General features: G+C 51.8%; 1 protein-coding gene across 2 annotated transcripts in view; it reads left to right on the top strand.

Annotated features, from left to right (window-relative positions):
- Positions 1–6,476, top strand: part of TRIM36 (tripartite motif containing 36) — a 39,424-nt gene extending 32,948 nt beyond the window's left edge. For both annotated transcript variants that reach the window (XM_055142109.1, XM_055142108.1), the window contains 2 exons: positions 2,427–2,724; positions 4,003–6,476. In XM_055142109.1, coding sequence (XP_054998084.1) covers positions 2,427–2,724; positions 4,003–4,369 — 665 coding nt within the window. In that variant the 3' untranslated portion in view covers positions 4,370–6,476. The remainder of the gene's footprint in view (positions 1–2,426; positions 2,725–4,002) is intronic.
- The last annotated feature ends 10,495 nt before the right edge of the window (positions 6,477–16,971 follow it).

Genomic DNA, 16,971 nt, shown 5'->3' with positions numbered 1-16,971 from the left:
CCGTAGCCGGCGAACCACAAAAGGAAACACGCCGAGGACGAGCTTCGTTATTTCCCTTGACTCTGATGATTGAAAGGCAGTGAGCCCGCCAGGGTGGGCGCGCGCGGGGAACGCTTGATTCTCTTTGCTTCCTCTCCGGTCTCGGGGCCTAGAGGGGAAGAGAAATCTGGAAGTAGCTGCTCTTGGTCGCAGAGAGGAGGGGGAGGGGAAGGAACGCGGAGGGTGATCTTTTGACCCTATTTTGCCAACGAGGAGACTTTTGAGATGGCAGGGGGGCGGTTTCAGGACAAAGGGCATGGCCAGGGGCCCGGGGCAGCCCACCCAGTTCCATCCTAGCACCGCATGCAGTTCCTGACCCTGCCAGGAGCCAGCCCTGAGCACAGAGCCGGGAGTCAGCCCTGAGCTCCGCTGGGTGTGTGTGCACCCCCCCCAAAAAAAAAGTGCTGATAAAAGAAAAAAAAATGCATTGTCAGGAGGAATAAGCAGCCTGTGAGTGGAGAGTAGTCTCGCCTGGCTGTTTTGATGTGCTTCAGATGGACGCGGCATTAGCTCATTCACGGTGTGGCCCTGCTGTGGTGACCAGTGACCCCCTCAGGACAGCCCCTGGGCCCAGACATCGGCTCGTGCCCATTATAGAATAATAATAATAATAATAATAATAATAATAATAATAATAATAGTCAGGCCTCCCTTCCCCAGAGCCTCGTGGTGCCCGAGGCCACGCCCTGCCTCTCTGAGTGGCCTGAGCCACCACCTGCATCAGTGTCCTTCTGTGACTCGGTTTCAAGACCCATCTACTAGGGCAGTAGCATCTATCAATGTTTCCTTCCTTTTTTTTTTTTTTTTGCTTTTTGGGTCACACCCGGCAATGCACAGGGGTCACTCCTGGCTCATGCACTCAGGAATCACCCCTGGCGGTGCTCAGGGGACCATATGGGATGCTGGGATTTGAACCCGGGTCGGCTGCGTGCAAGGCAAACGCCCTACCCGCTGTGCTATCACTCCAGCCCCAACCCCGTTTTCTTTATCCATTCCTTGCCCATGAGTCTTTGGTGTCTCCCTCCTCTTTGGGGGCTGGGAGCTGGTAGAAGGTTCATGTGTTACGTTTGTAGCCAGTGTTCCCCCTCTCCCCCCAGGTCTGTAGTTGAGGAACTGAAGGTGTAGGTCGGAATCTAGCTGCGTGCTTGGGAAGGATCAACACCCAGCTTTCTCTGAGCCTCTGCTTGCGTATCGATGTGGGTGTTTGTGTGTGTATACATACATATATATGTAACAATAATATACATATATTACACTACATATGCAAGCTACCGAGAGTATCCCGCCCACACGGCAGAGCCTGGTAAGCTCCCCGTGGCGTATCCAATATGCCAAAAACAGTAACAAGTCTCACAATGGAGACGTTACTGGTGCCCGCTCCAGCAAATCTATGAACAATGGGACGATAGTGCTACAGTGCTACATACTTTTCTTATGTCAGCCATTTTTTGAGTCAGACTTTAGAATTACTCTTTTCTGAATTTGGAACACATGGAACACATTTATGAAAGTATACAAACTCCTTTTAGAAGTAAAGGGACAGATCTAATTATGTAGAATATTTAAGATAGATTTTGTTGTAGCGACTCTAAGGAACTACATTAGTAAATTTTCTCTCTTTATTTATTTATTTTTTTTTTTGCCCATACCCAGTGCTGCTCAGGGCTGACTCCTGGCTCTGTGCTCAGGGATCACTCCTCCTTTTAATTTATTAAATTGTGAGACACAAAGTTACCAACTTGTTCGTGATGGAGTTTCCGTGGTGCAATGTCAGAGCATCTATCTCTCCACGAGTGTCTACTTCCTTCCTCCAATATCAGGGATCACTCTTTTTTTTTTTTTTTTTTTTTTGGCTTTTTGGGTCACACCCGGCGATGCTCAGGGGTTACTCCTGGCTCTGCACTCAGGAATGACTCCTGGGGGTGCTCAGGGGACCATATGGGATGGGAACCAAACCTGGGTCGGCCGCATGCAAGGCAAACGCCCTCCCCACTGTGCTACCACCCCAGCCCCTCAGGGATCACTCTTGGTGGGCTCGGGGGACCATGCGGGATGCTGGGGATCAAACCCAGGTTGGCCACGAACCAGGCAAGCGCCCTCCCCTCGCCGGCCCATCAGTTTTCTCTTTCTCCGAATTCAAACTATAAACTTTCCTTTCACTTTGGAGGACGTGGACGCCTTCTGGCAGTTATTTCTAAGTTGGGGCTCGGGCACCATTTCCATGAGGACCTGCCCCTTGGTGCCTCCTCAGTCTTCCTTCCGGGGAGAGCCACACCGGGTTCTCATTCCTGGCGGGGCCCGGGCCCGTGTCGGGGCTGGCAGTGAGCCCGGCTGGCCTTGGCGAGGCGAGCCCGTGGCTCCCCACTGACCCTGGGCTCCGTGCGCAGTGTTCAGCTTCCTGTTGGACGAGAAGTGCGGCTACAGCAGCGAGCACCTGCTCCTGAGCCTGAGGCGGGACCGCGTGGACAGCCGCGCCGGCTTCAACCTGCTGCTGTCGGCCGAGCGCATCCAGGCGGGCGCCTACACCAGCCTGGACTACATCGTGGGCGACGTGGGCATCGCCAAGGGGAAGCACTTCTGGGCCTTCCGCGTGGAGCCCTACTCGTACCTGGTCAAGGCGGGCGTGGCCTCGGCCGAGAAACTCCAGGAGTGGTTCCGCTCCCCCTCCGACTCGGGCAGCCCCAGGTAGGGTCTTTGAGGGGTTTTCTTTCTTTTTTTTTTCTTTTCTTTTTGCTTTTGGGGTCACACCCGGCGATGCTCAGGGGTTACTCCTGGCTCATGCACTCAGGAATGACTCCTGGCAGTGCTCAGGGGAACCATATAGGATGCTGGGAATCGAACCCAGGTCGGTTGCATGCAAGGCAAACGCCATGCCCGATGTGCTATCACTCTGGCCCCTGTCCTTAATTGTTTTTGATTGATTGGCTTTTAATCAATTCATTTGTGATTGATTAGTTTTTTTTTATTTATTTTTAAAAAATTTTTGCTTTTTTTGGGTCACACCCGGCGATGTGCAGGGGTTACTCCTGGTTATACACTCAGGAATTACTCCTGGCAGTGCTCAGGGGACCATAAGGGATGCTGGGAATCGAACCCGGGTCGGCCGCGTGCAAGGCAAACGCCCTACCCGCTGTGCTATTGCTCCAGCCCCGATTGATTAGGTTTTAAACAAATCGCAGGTTCAAACCAAGGGCTCATAATGAAGGCCGTGCTCTACTACTTTTTTTTTTCTTTTTCGGTCACACCCAGCGATGCTCAGGGGTTACTCCTGGCCTGGCCGTGCTTTGGGGACCATATGGGACGCCGGGGATCAAACCCGAGTCTGCCATGTGCAAGGCAAACACCCTGCCTGCTGTGCTCCAGCCCCAGTGCTCTAGTTTTGAGCCACATCCCCAACCCCTTTTGTAGAATCATTTTGTTGTTGTTAAGTAGTTGTTAACTGAGAGAAATTTTCTTAGATGTTTTAAGGATATTTAAATATTTAAATTTCCTTAGATATTTTAAGAATATTTAAATATTCTAAGATTTCCTTAGAAATTTTCCTTAGATATGTGGGGAGAGAGAAGGGTGCGTGTCCGAGGGAGCTCAGGGGCCCGGGAAAGCGGGCCAGCCTGGGAGGAAGTCGTCGGCATAGAAGTCACCGGTCATCTTTGGTGCCCCTGGCGGCCGTGTGGAAGGCCGGGGCGGGGGGGAGGGACTTGCCGATGGTGTGGGTGCGACCCTCCCCGGGTTTGTTGTTTTTTTTTTTTTTTGTTTTTTGGGTCTCACCCAGTGATGCTCAGGGGTGACTCCTGGCTTTGCACTCAGGAATTACTCCTGGCGGTGCTTGGGAGACCATATGGGATGCCGGGGATCGAACCCGGGTCGGCCGCATGCAAGGCAAACGCCCTACCCGCTGTGCTATCGCTCTGGCCCCCCTCCCCGGGTTCGGGTGGCAGCTCAGAGCCTCCCCGTGTGTTTCAGGTATGAGCAGGACAGCGGCCACGACAGCGGCAGTGAAGAGACCTGCTTCGATTCGGCCCAGCCCTTCACGATGGTCACTCTGGGCATGAGGAAGTTTTTTGTGCCCAAGTCGTCCACCGCGGCTGGCGGCGGCGGCGGCAGCACCGAGGCCCGTGTCCTGCCCATGCCCAGCTGCATCGGGGTGTGCCTGGACTGCGACCAGGGCCGGGTGAGCTTCTACGACACGGAGCACATGCGCTGCCTGTACGAGCGCCCCGTGGACTGCTCCCAGACCATGTTCCCCGCCTTCGCGCTCATGGGCAGCGGCGCCGTCCAGCTGGAGGAGCCCATCACGGCCAAGTACCTCGACTACCCAGACGACATGTAGGGCAGGCAGCGGACGGGACTTAGGGTACGGCGAGACGGGAAGGCGTGAAGGAAGGCCATGTGTCCGCGACCTTTGCCACGGTGATTACAGATCGTCTAAGGGCTCTGCCCCCATGCCTGGCTGCGTGTGTCTTTCTTCTCGCCGGAGGGGTCAGCGCGGAGGTGGGTTGACCGGGCCACACCCCACCTGCCGCTCTGAGCATCAGGACATCCAGCTCGAGTCCAGCAGCGGGCGGTGCCCGCTGGACACCCCTTTTTGGGCGGGGGGAGGGGGGCTACCGACGGATTTGTTGCGTGTCTTCTCTCAAGTTTGCTTCCTGGCTTCTCTGTCACGTGTGTGTCCTAAGAAGCCGGGTTCTAAATGCCTTATGGGTAGAAACGTGTAGTAAGCGCCGTGTCTCTCTCGTGTTTGCTTGGACTAGGAAGATAAGAGCATAGGTAAGTTAAAAACACATAGGCATGATAGCATATTTAAATGGGAAATTAGGTATTTTAAGGTGTGTAATTAAGTGATGAGTACAATGCCTGCAAAATGAATACTGCTTGTTGGTTTTTTTTTTTTTCAAGAAGACCAGAAATTATCTCGTTTTTGTGGGATGGGGGCGAGGTTTGGGCCACAGCTGTGGGTACTCAGGAATTATTCCTGGTGGTGCTCGGGGGGACCATATGGAATGCCAGGGATCCAACCTTGGTGGGCCACATGCAAGGCCAACGCTCTGCCCGCTGTGCTATCACGCCGGCCCCCAGAAATTGTTCTCTTAAGGAGACAGGAAGGATCCCCTTGGCTGGGTGCCCGCACCTGCCCGTCATAAACATGATTTCTTGCAGGAAGCAGTTCTCAGCTCACCACAGGAAGCTTCGACAAGTTTTTTTTCTTTTTCAGAAAGATTTGTCTTGAGATATTTTTTATAGATGTTAATGAAGAGACACAGTTATCTGTCCTAGTTTATTGTTTGGACCACACTCAACTGTGCTCAGGGCTCGGGGGGACCGTCTGTGGTGCCTGCGACGGACCGGGTCAGCTGAGTGTGAGGCAAGTGCCCGAAGCACTGTACTCTTGTCTGGCCCCGTATTTATTCTTTTATCTACTCTCTCTCTCTCTCTCTCTCTCTCTCTCTCTCTCTCTCTCTCTCTCACAGTTTTCATTTGGGGCGCAAACATTACAGTTGTTTATGTTTACATGCTTAGTTAAAGTTCTGTGGTCCAGTTTTAGTGTCATTGAGATTATACCCTATTCAGGGACGCCTGGGGTAGTGGCTAGGCCTTCCCTCTTTTTTTTTTTTTTGGTAGTTTTTAATATATAAACAAATACAAATACAAAAATAATTATCTAGGAATAATAATAAAAATCCTAATAATTGTGTATTCTCCCCCAGAAGTTAAAAGTTCTTTTTAATTTCAAGAAGTATACTTTATCTAAATTTTACAGTTCTTTGGAAAAATGTTCATTCTGAGTTTTTTTGGGAGGAGGATCCCACGCCTGGCAGTGCTCGGGTTACTCCTGGCTCTGTGCTCAAGAGTCACTCCCAGTGCTGCTTGGGGACACATGGGATGCCGGGGGTCAAACCCAGGTCGGCTGTGTGCAAGGCAAGTGCCCTCCCCACTGTAGTAGTTCTCTGGCCCCAAGATGGTTTTTATTTAAACTCCCTCCCTCCTATTTTTTTTTTAAACGTAGTGTTCCTAAACTAGACCATGATGCATTTAGCACGAATTCTACGTATTACTTTGGAATGTTGTGGACATGCTTTAATAGACTCACCAAATGTGTAGATAATGGTTTTGTTTGTTTTGTTTTGGGGGAAGGTTATATGTTTTAATCTGCAATTTAGGCTGGTAATAATACGTTTTTCTGCCCCAACCCAAGCTGAAAATATCATGGAGGATTTCTCAGCTCAGTAGCCAGTAAGTACCTTTGCACCCATGAGAAGCACTTTATGGCATGGGCTGAACTAGACAAACAGGCTGTTCCTGGGGCCAGTGTGCAATAAAGCTGCTAACTTTATGTACGTGGTCAGGTTTGATGGTCTTGAGCCCGCGTAAGCACAGGTCATGTAGACATTTTAAATACAAAGCTTTAAAGGAATAATAAAGCCGTTCAAAACATTGTATAGTTGTGTATATTATTTTAACTGTGTTTCTCCTCATTTTGAATAAAGATGAAAAATCAATTGAGGGTAATTGTTGGAATTTGCATTCCAGGAATCTGAGTATCTGGACAATTATTTATAAAATGACGTTTAGCTACATTCACTTAGAGTTCAAGTTTATTTGTTTGGCTCACAGCGATACTCAGGGCTTATTCCTGGCTCTGCACTCAGAATTACTCCTTGGTGGTACTTGGGGACCATATGAGATGCAGGGATCAAACCCGGGCCAGCCATGAGCGAGGCAAACGCCAGTCCCCGCTGCACGATTGCTCTGTCCTCTAAAGTTTTGTATGAAGTTATTTTGGACGTCAGTGGCAGTTCCCAGGGAAGTGATGGTTAGGAAGCTGACGTGCAGCTAACTTCCACCTCTCAGTCCTTCGACCCGGGGCAGATGGGATTGTGTGTCAGAGCGTGATCCCTTCTTCCCGTTCTCATCCCTGGCTTCCTGAGCTCTGCCAGTCGTGTCAGTGGGGAGCCATATGATTGTCACCAGGGTCTGATGGATCCTCATTCAACCCCCAGACTCGGGGCCCCTGTGGACCGATGGTGTGACCCGGTTCCCATGTTCAGGGATGTGCTTTTGCAAGCTGTGGGCTCAGAGCTGCGTCCTGCCTGGGCCTGCTGGTCAGCTCAGAGCATGGCCTGTATGCGTGCGTGTGTGTGTGTGTGTGTGTGTGTGTGTGTGTGCGCGCGCGCGCTCGTGTGTGTGCGTATGTGTGTGACACTTCACCGCGTTGCTTCAGAGAACGACGGAACTCGTGTGCGAGGCAACGGCTCTCTTAAGTTATTCCTGCCAAGGGGGCTCCACGGATTGAAGCCGAGGCAGAGGGAGCCCCAGTTACTGGTGCCCGACTCGTGCCCGCACCGCACATGGGCAGCTGAGCCGGGAGGGCCCATAGCGCTGGTGGATGGGGCCGAGCCCCCAGCACCCCCCAGCCTCACTTCTACTGGACAGATGGACCCGCTTATTTGGGCCACAGCCAGCCAGTGTTCCTCAACACGCCAGACCGTTCCTGACTGTGCTGGGGATCAGCTGTCTACATGCACAGGTGCCTTCACCCCTGCCAGTCTCTCTGGATGCCTCTTGATCTCCTCCTCCTCCTCCTCCTCCTCCTCCTCCCTCTCTCCTCTCCCCCTCCTCTCTTCTCTCTTCCCTCTCCCTTCTCCCCTCTCCCCTCTCTCTCCTCTCCCCTCTCCCCTTCTTTCCTCTCCCCTCTCTCTTCCTCTCCCTTCTCTCCTCCTCTCCTCTCCCCTGTCCCCTCCTCTCCTCTCCCCTCCCTCCTCTCCCCTCTCTCTCCTCTCCCCTCTCTCTCCTCTCCCTTCTCCCTTCCTCTCCTCTCCCCATACCCCCTCTCTTCTTTAATCACCTCTCCCTTTCTCCCCTCTCCTCCCCCTCCTCTCCCTTCTCTCCTCTCTCTCTCCCTTCTCCCCTCTTCCCTCTCTCCTCTCTCCTCCTCTTACAGAGTGTCAAGGAAGGAGAGATCAACACTAACCAGGGGCTACTGTGTACGCTCGAGGGAGCGGGGGGGGGGGTGGTGGGTAGGTAGGGGGTCGGGAGCCCCTCCGAGGAGAGAGCCAGGTGGGACAGGTTGCCCAGGTGCTAGCCGAGCTGGAGAAGGGCTGAGGGGACAAGAAGGGCGCAAAGACTGGCTGAGGCCTGGCCAGAGTGGCTGGAACTGGAGCCACCCTGCGGGTTGAACTGCAGAGAAAGGACAGGGTGGCCAGAGTGACGGGCCAGCGGGTCAGGGAAACTCGGGCTGGGGCCACACATAAGACCCCTGTCAGTCAGTCAGCCGGGAGCCAGGCGGGCGCGCCCAGCACTGGAAGGCAGTTTAAGTTTGTTTTTTTTTTAATTCTTTTATTGAATCACCATGTGGAAAGTTACAAAGCTTTCAGGTTTAAGTCTCAGTTATACAATGCTCAAACACCCATCCCTTCACCAGTGCACATATTCCACCACCAAGAATGACGGTATACCTCCCCCCTCCCCCCGCCTCCCCAGCCCCCCACCCCACCTGTGTAACTGGTAAATTTCACTTTACTTTCACTTTACTTTGATAACATTCAATATTTCAACACAAAACTCACTATTATTGATTTGGAGTTTCTCCCCCCTAAAGTCGATCTGCTGAAAAGAAAGCATTTGGTAATTTGTTTTCCATTGCTGAGAATGAAGAGATATGAGGTTGAGAGGCCGCACCAGCAGCCCCATGGGTTTGGATTTCTGTATTTTAGTAACTAAGTCCAGAGAAATATCTCAGAAATCGCAACATTGCAAGCTTGTACCTCTCAGCTACTTTATATTCCACATATGAGTGCAATCTTTCTATGTCTGTCTCTTTCTTTCTGGTCAGTCTAAGTTCTTTAATGCTTTTTTCCCCCTTTATTCTCATGTGCGTGTGTGTTTCCGACAATGAAGGAATGCTTGTTCTGAACATGGGGGGGGGGCACAGATGGGCAGAAAATTCAGAAATCTCTTACAGGTTGAACTTTTTATGTGTTTGGTGAGCAGACTTGGAGTCTAGGGGGCTTAAGGGTCTAACAGTTACTGTTTCCCTATTTGGATTTCATCACCCTGAGGTGATCCCTTCATCATATAAATGCTCGTGGGCCAGAGATGAATGGTTCGAAGAGACTGTCTAGGCCGGTCTGTTGTGACGCGTTGACCATGCCAGTGTTTGCATTTCTTCTGGGTCTAACCTAACAGGCTTCAGAATGAGCAGGTGAGAAGGAGCTCAAAAACAGGCAAAAATCTTATACGGGTGGGTTAGTTAATGGGGGCTCATGTCTACAGGGGGGACACGGGAGCAGAGAAGACCCCCCCCATCTGGACGATGCGCAGCTAAGTGGCACTGTGTGTTGCTGTTGACTGCAGGGCACCTCCGCGCTCAGTGCCTGTTGCTGAGAGCATTGTGTGCAGCCGGTGCTAGGGGCCGGGTAGGCTTGGTGAATGTGGAGTGAGACCACAGACCTTGGACAGCGGTGCGCTCCTGACATGTCATGCACCCAGAATTCCAGACATGCTGTCTGCAGAGCAAGCAGTTGGTGTGTGCCCTTCAGGGCCGGGGAGCGTGGGGACGGAGAACGGACCAGCAGCGGACAGTGGTAACTGCATTGGGCTCTTGGTGCTGGCTTGGGCCTCTGGTTCTGGCTCTGAAAACACCTCACCCCACAGGGGAGCTTTGCACAGGGATGTGTTTGGACATAAGGTCTTATCAGTGACTGTTTATGTGGAATGCCCGAAGGGAAAGGAGACGGCTGTGAGGAGGGACAATTGAGCCAGCCCAATAGCTCGTCAACCAGTTTTCTGGAACTTAGAGATAATGCAATGCAGGGTGTGTGTGTGTGTGTGTGTGTGTGTGTGTGTGTGTGTGTGTGTGTGCGCGTGCATACCAGTGTTTATATAACAAGGGACAAACCTTCCAAGTGTGTGTGTGTATAACAATGGACAAAACTTCCAAACGTGTGTGTGTGTGTGTGTGTGTGTGTGTGTGTGTGTGTTTAAATAACAAGGGACAAGCTTTCCAAACACCAGCAGACGCCAAGGTGGGTTGAGTCAAGTGCAGGGCCCTGAGGTCTCTTGAGTTCATGACCAGTCTCTCGGTGGCTCCTGGCCGCTGCCGAGGGTCTTGCAAATCCCAGGGCCTCTGGTTCTGGGGACCCTTGTGTCCGACACGGTAACAGGCAGAGGGGCTGGCTGGGGATCCCGTGAAAATGCGGATATTTGGTTAGTGGGGCGTCCGCGGGCTCCAGCGGGCGTCTTCAATCAGCTGTAGGTGCAGCCAATGCTGCTGGGAGGAGGCGTGCTCACACAGACTTGCCGTGGGGCACTCGCCGACTGCTCTGGAGAGGTGGTGGTTAGAGATGGTGTTCACGAGGCTGACGGTCAGGCCTAAGTGATCTTTCAAGGGCGCTTGGAATTCTCCCGGCCTCCGGGGAGAGTAACGACACAGGGACCATTGTCCCATGCAGGCTTCTTGGTTTAGGTCACCATGTGGAAAACCAAACAGTCTCCACACCTCATTTCCAGAAACGGAAATTTGATCCCGAGCCTTTGTTCTTGATGATATAAAATTAATTAACTGCAAAATAGGCCCTAGGGAGCTTCTACAGGGCCAGTGGGCTTGAAAGCGTGCTCGGGGCTGTCTTACTGGGAGCTTGCTAATTGCGTGGTGTAAATCTCGGCTGAATTCTCACCCAAATCCATTTCATCGTCACCATAGAGTTGGAATGGGTCCTTTTAAATGGTGAGGAACCAGAGCAGTCCCATGGAGTAAATGAAAGAACCTGCCGGGCTCTCAAAGGGCTTGGTTGATCGGTCCTTTCCGTGACGCCAAGGAACACGTGTGGGAACTTGGGCCAGCTGGAACGATCATGGGAGGGAGGGGGTGTCAGGGAAGGCTTCCACACTCTCCGTTCTTAGAAAACACAGTTTTGGTTTGTCTTTGGGCCACACCTGGCGGTGCTCAAGGGACCATCTGGGGATGCCGGGGATCGAACCCTGGTTGGCTGCATGCAAGGCAAACACCCTTCCCGCTGCCCTGTCTGCCCAGCTCCATAATTATGGATTTTTAATAACTAAATTCGTTTGAATGCGTGTAATTTCACTGGTGGAGAGCTAGAGTTTCCAATCCGGCTCGCGTAAATCAGGCGGGGAAGAAAGTCCTTGCTCCGGGGCTTCCTGAGGTGCCTCAGAGGGCTCCAGTTTCCTCCCGTCCTTGGAGCAGGGAGGGAGAAGGGGCTCCACCACCAGCCCAACCAAAGCCACGCCTGTGAGCACCTGTCCACTAGGGGGCAGGCTGCAGCCTCCGGTTCAGAGGCCCCTGCTGCCTGTCGACTCTCTAGCCACACCTCTCGGGGATTCCCAGCTCCCACACCTCCTCAGGTGCTGGGTGAATTGGGGGTGTGAACCATCCCATGTCCTCAGTTGTCTTCAGTAGACTCAGCTCTTGGTTTTTCTACCCATCGTTAGATGCATGCTGGCGATGAGAAGTTACATTCAGGGACAATAGTCATGGCTTAAATGATTTTGGGGGTGTTTAGGGGTCACACCCAGCGGTGCTTAGTACTTACTTCTAGCTCTGCACTAGAAGATCACTCCTGGCAGGCTCGGGGGACCATCTGGGATTTGGGTGGGGGGGTCAATCCCAGGTCTCGCACATGTGAGGCAAGCATCCTTCCTGCTGTGCCGTCATTCAGGTCTCTTGATCTTAAAATGGAATGAGACGTTTCCAGCGAGGAGATGTTTGGATACAGCAGGAACACAGTGTCTGCAAAGGGACAAGCAAGTCTTGGAAACGGTTTGTCCAGGAACCTACTAGAATTGTGTGCATTGACAAGCCCACCTCTCCTATCTGCCTCTAGCTGTCATCTGTTTAGTCTGTCCCTTTACCTTTCACCTTTACCCTCTACCCTCAATCCCTATAGCTTCAGAACAGTAATATGTGAGGAGTCTCATTTCAGATCTAGTTATTTCCCAGATTCCCTCGAAGCTCAGTTTAATTCAAACATCAGTTTTAATTCAAGAGCTGTAAAAACCACTTCCCAGAATCCTTAGCTGGAATTGCCTTCAAGACCGATTGAAACTTGCCCACAAGGCTTTTATGTGCAGTTTGGGAACTAAAAAGCAAATTTCTTACTTTAAAAGGTTTAAAAAAGTATCTTAGGGAGGCTGTGTTGAGCGTTGAAGTTGGTTCTGCCGCTCAGCACTCCATTTATGCACAGTTTGATTTAGGAGCAATAGACATGAAACAATGAAAAATTACAACAGAACATGACCCAGAATATTTTGTTGATGGAGATAAGTGAAACGTTGGATGATCTAAAAGTCACTCACACGAGGTCTTAAATTTCCTCTAGGAATAAACTGACCTGAAATTAGTGGATGGACTTTAGCATTCTAATATTATGGTAGGACATGATTCGACCTTTCTCCCTTCCCCACCCATCCCTGTTGGTCATTATTTTCTAAGGAAATCTCGATTTCCCCCCCTAATCCCCGTGGGTCAGGGCAGCAGAGAGCACCGGAGATGCACATGACTTAATTAGGAGCTGCTACATCTTCAGAGTGTCTTGGGGCTTGGGGGCCTCCAGCAGCTGCTGAGCCACCGCAGAAATGCCCGTTCCTCGCTGCTCACAAGCTTTATGTCTTTGTTTATGAAGCACCCAAAGAAGTCCTCATCTGTTTTATTTGGGGGCGTGGGAGGGGGCGGAACCTGGCGCCTTGCAGCATTGCCCTGCCTGGACCCCCAACCATCACTTACAACTTTCCCGTGAAAGCGCCGTGTTTGGGGGTGGGCCTGGAAGATTTAGGAGCGTACCCACTTGCTCCTGGGAACCGAGACCTGTTTGTCCATGTGGCGGGTGGGACACAGCAGGGCCAGCAGAAACTGCGAGGATGGCCAGGGGGAGGGGGTGGGCAAGCTGAGCCCTCCTCACTTGGGCTAACGGGGGGGCCCTGCCTTGGGCGGTGAAAACTGGGAAACTTGCTGAAGAATCTGAGTGACGATCAGATCAGGTTGTGGCATCCCCAAGGCCCCTCTAACATCTGGCTCCAGGCTGTGGGTGGCGGGGAGTCTGGCTCTCTCCCCTCCCAGGAGCCATCGGGGGCGGAAAAATAGTGCCCCCTCCAGTACCCCCCAAAGAGCGAGAGTCCTGTGTCGTAAACACTCCCTTTTCCGTAAGCTTCATAATGACCCTATCAAGACTGAACTTTCTTTTTAACATTTTTTTATTTTATAAAGTAGTTCACAATATTTCATTACATTTAATATTCAAACACCAATCCCACCATCATCACACCTTCCCACCACTGTATTTCAGATGTTTCCATCCCAAACCCCAATCCCTGCTCCCAAACAACCGAAATAATATATTTTGTATGGTTTGTTATGAAAAACCACGGAAAATGCTACCAAAAAAGTATCCTTAGAGGAAAGAGTGTGAAGATTGTTGTATTTCACCCAAGGGCCATTAAGCTCTTCTATAAGAGATCACTGACATGTTGTTAAAGGTTGAATCTTGTGTGCTTTTTATATTTAAATCTAAAAAAAATGTATATTTTCCTCTAAGATTGGTTGCTTTGAGCCCTACTACTTTGAACCTATCAGATGTGGTGCCGGTACTCTCCTGTGGCTGCAAATATGGCCGCACAGTCAAGACTGAACTTCCTTGAAGGACACTCTGGCGTGTGGCGGGGTGGGCTGGGGACTGGTGTCCTCTGTCAACAAAACAGGCCTCCCCTCCCACGCTTCCAGAATGAAGCCCTTTGCCCCCTCCAGGGTTCTGGGGGACCAAGGCCAATACACTGGGGAGAAACGTATCACACTGTCTCCTCTGGAACGGGGTCTCAGGTAGGGTAGAATGAATTCTCGGGCGGGGTGGGGAGGGATGACTTTCAAGGAAATCTTGGGGGCTGGAGTGGCACTGCAGGGGTTAAATCAGCGCTTGCCTTGCACGGGGGTGAGCCTGCCCTCAGCACAGAGCTAGGAGTAGCCTCTGAGCTTGGGGATGGACTAAACTGCCCCCTCTCCCGCAAAAAAAAAAAAAAATAATAATAAAGACGAGAGTTATATTTGGGGTTATGGAGATCTCAAATGATCCCAAGCACTGGTCTTTGCAGGTGGGAAACCCGAGTCCATCCTCAGCTCTGGGTCCCCCGAGCAGCACCAGGCGTGGCCCTCCGCAAACAGAGAAAACCTGTTTGTGTGGAGAAAGGGCAGGAGAGCAGCGGGGTTTCTGTTCCTGCCCCGGCCAGGGAGAAAGTCCAACCAGGACTTGTTGGAGGCTCTCAAAAGCAGTTGGCGAGCAAGCGTTTCCTGCTCGCCAGCGAATTCTGCATGGCCGTTTAGTTTTCTTTAAAGAAAAACTACGTTTTGGGGTTTCCCCTTCGCAAGGGACAAATCGAGGATCAGAGGGATGCCGCAGCAATCCAGTGGCAAGAATTCTAGTGACGACACTGCCCCCTGGTGCTCACATGCAGCATTGCCAGGGGTTAACCCAGCCCCGCCAAACACCCAAGGTTGGATTGATGGAGATTTATTTTTGGCGGCTCCAGAGACGGAATGACCAAGGAGTGTAGGAGAAACTGGCCACTAACTAGTCAGTAGCCTCCTTTTCTTGGAACTGGGCTGGATGGAAACCAAGCGTGAGCATTGCCAGGGGGCAATTGCTTGATGATGAGGCCGGGGCAGCCCCTTTGGAAGTTGCAGATTTCCAGGTTTTCCCAGGCTGCGATGGCTGAACTGTATGGACCTTCCCACTGGGATCTGGTTCCTGCCGCCCTTTGTGGAAGCCCGTCTTCCTCCTGTGTTGTGTTAAATAGCACTGGGGTTGATTTCTGAAGACAGTGGGCAGGCAAGTGTTATTTATTTCCTCCTGCCTCCCCCCCCTTCACCTTCTTTTGTTGATGTCACTGTCTCGATGACCTGGGATTGCACATCAGCCTGGTTATGGGGGTGGCGCCTGTTCAGTCGCGCCAGAATCATGCATCCGGTCGCAGTGCTCATGGAACGGCATAGGAGCCCTCTGGAGCTGCAGAGCTCACATGGGTGCTTGGCTGTGGGTGGAGATGGGTGTTGGTGCTCCCCCAGAGCTCCTACTTCCTGGTTGTGGTGCTCACGTTTCCTGTGATGGTGCTCTCTGGGGGCTGAACGCCTCTCTGGTGAGCGTACATGTTTGGTGTGGTGTGACAGGAAATTGCTGGCAGACAGTAGACTCCCTCCCACCGCCATGCATGCATGTGGGACGCTGGGGGTTTGAACTCTGGACCATTCGCTTGTGAGGCAGATGCTCTGGGCCCTGTGCTCTTCCACAGAGCAAACAAGTCAGGCGAAAAGGCTTTGCCAGGTTTTGCTATCAGAGAGAGGAAGCGTGTTAAAATGAGCCTCTTTGATGCTGACCTGTCTGGGTCAGGGTAGAAGAAAGTCACGTAATTTATTTATTTATTCTTTTTTTTTTTTTTCTTTTTGGGTCACACCCGGCAATGTACAGGGTTACTCCTGGCTCTGCACTCAGGAATCACTCCTGGTGGTGCTCAGGGGACCATATGGGATGCTGGGAATTGAACCCGGGTCGGCCGAGTGCAAGGCAAACGCCCTACCCGCTGTGCTATCACTCCAGCCCTATTTATTTATTCTTAATTTTTTTTTTTTTTTGGAGCGAGGGGTGGGCACACTCAGTAGTGCTCAGGGATCATTCTGACAGGGCACATTTCTCTCCACGGTGATCATTGTGTCTGATCCAAGCCAGCCCCTGCAGGCAGGTAGGGAAGGCCCCTGCCCAGGCGGTGGCAGAAATTTTCCTGGGAAGTAACAGCTGTGAAGTTGCAAAGGCCAACCTTGCAGAAAACAGGAACTAAGGCCTGATGAGACCCTCACCTGGCGCCAGCAACAGACCCAGAGAAGCTCCTGCAGAAACAAAAGGCCAGGAAAGGAATTTCAAAGAAGACCATCACCACTCCCAACCCCCCAGGCAACCTCCTTAGCAACGGACTTTGACCTAGGTAGAAGCCCCACGTGGGGGCAGGTTGGAGAAACCCTACAAAGGCCACCTTGACCAAAGGAAGGGCCCACATGCTGCCCGAGCCCGTGCATTGCTTGCGCCCATGTGGCTGAGCACCCGGTGTAAGATGTGTGCTTTCATGCTGTCCTGTCTAAGGCTGGGCTGTGTGTAGGGGCTCTCTCCGCCCTTGGAGAAGCCCGGCTTCTCTCTTAAGCACGTTACTCTCTACTCTCTCCCATTTTTCTCTCCCTCCCTCCTTCCCTTCAAAACCTTCAAATAAAGACTGTAATTTCACATTCCTTTCTTCCGAGGCGAGACAAAAACCCAGTAACCCCTGGTCCCGGGTGGCAGAGGTGGATCAGGAGAAAGTGACCATCTTTCTCCTCTCCACTTCACACGAGCCACCCAGGGGGACCACCGACATCAACATCAAGAGTCTGGCTGGGTCACGTGTTCTTGGCCAGGCGTTCATTTCACTGAGTTTGTTCACTGTGTCCCACCACGGTCTCAGGGCCCGGAGGGCTTCATCTGACAAGCCTGTCGTGGATATTCTGGGGTCTCTGTTATAAGCTATTTCCTTCTTTGATCTTGCTGCTTTCTGTATCCCATCTCTATCTGTGGTTTTCGTCATTCTGGTTAGGAAGTGTCTTGGGGTATTTTTATTTGGTTTCTTTTAGCTGCTACCCTCCCGGCCTCCTGGATCTGAATGCAAGCACCCTTCACTTCGGGAACTTCTCAGCGTTGATAGCTTTGACGGTTGCTTCCTCATCAGGATATTCTTCCCGCCCCTCTGGTACTCCAGTGATTCTTATTTTGTTCCTCTTGGCATCCTCCCGGTTTTCTCTTGTCGTTGTTGGTGTATGTTAAGGGTCTTTTCCCTCTTCTACTGTCGTCTGGAGATTCTCTGCACCTCGTCTTGGAGCTCACGGATCCCGTCCTCAGCAGCGGTTACTCT

This window comes from Sorex araneus, chromosome 6 (assembly GCF_027595985.1).
Source record: "Sorex araneus isolate mSorAra2 chromosome 6, mSorAra2.pri, whole genome shotgun sequence".
Taxonomy (NCBI): domain Eukaryota; kingdom Metazoa; phylum Chordata; class Mammalia; order Eulipotyphla; family Soricidae; genus Sorex; species Sorex araneus.
Note: the sequence above shows the minus strand (reverse complement) of the source record. Positions and strands in the feature narration are given on the sequence as shown.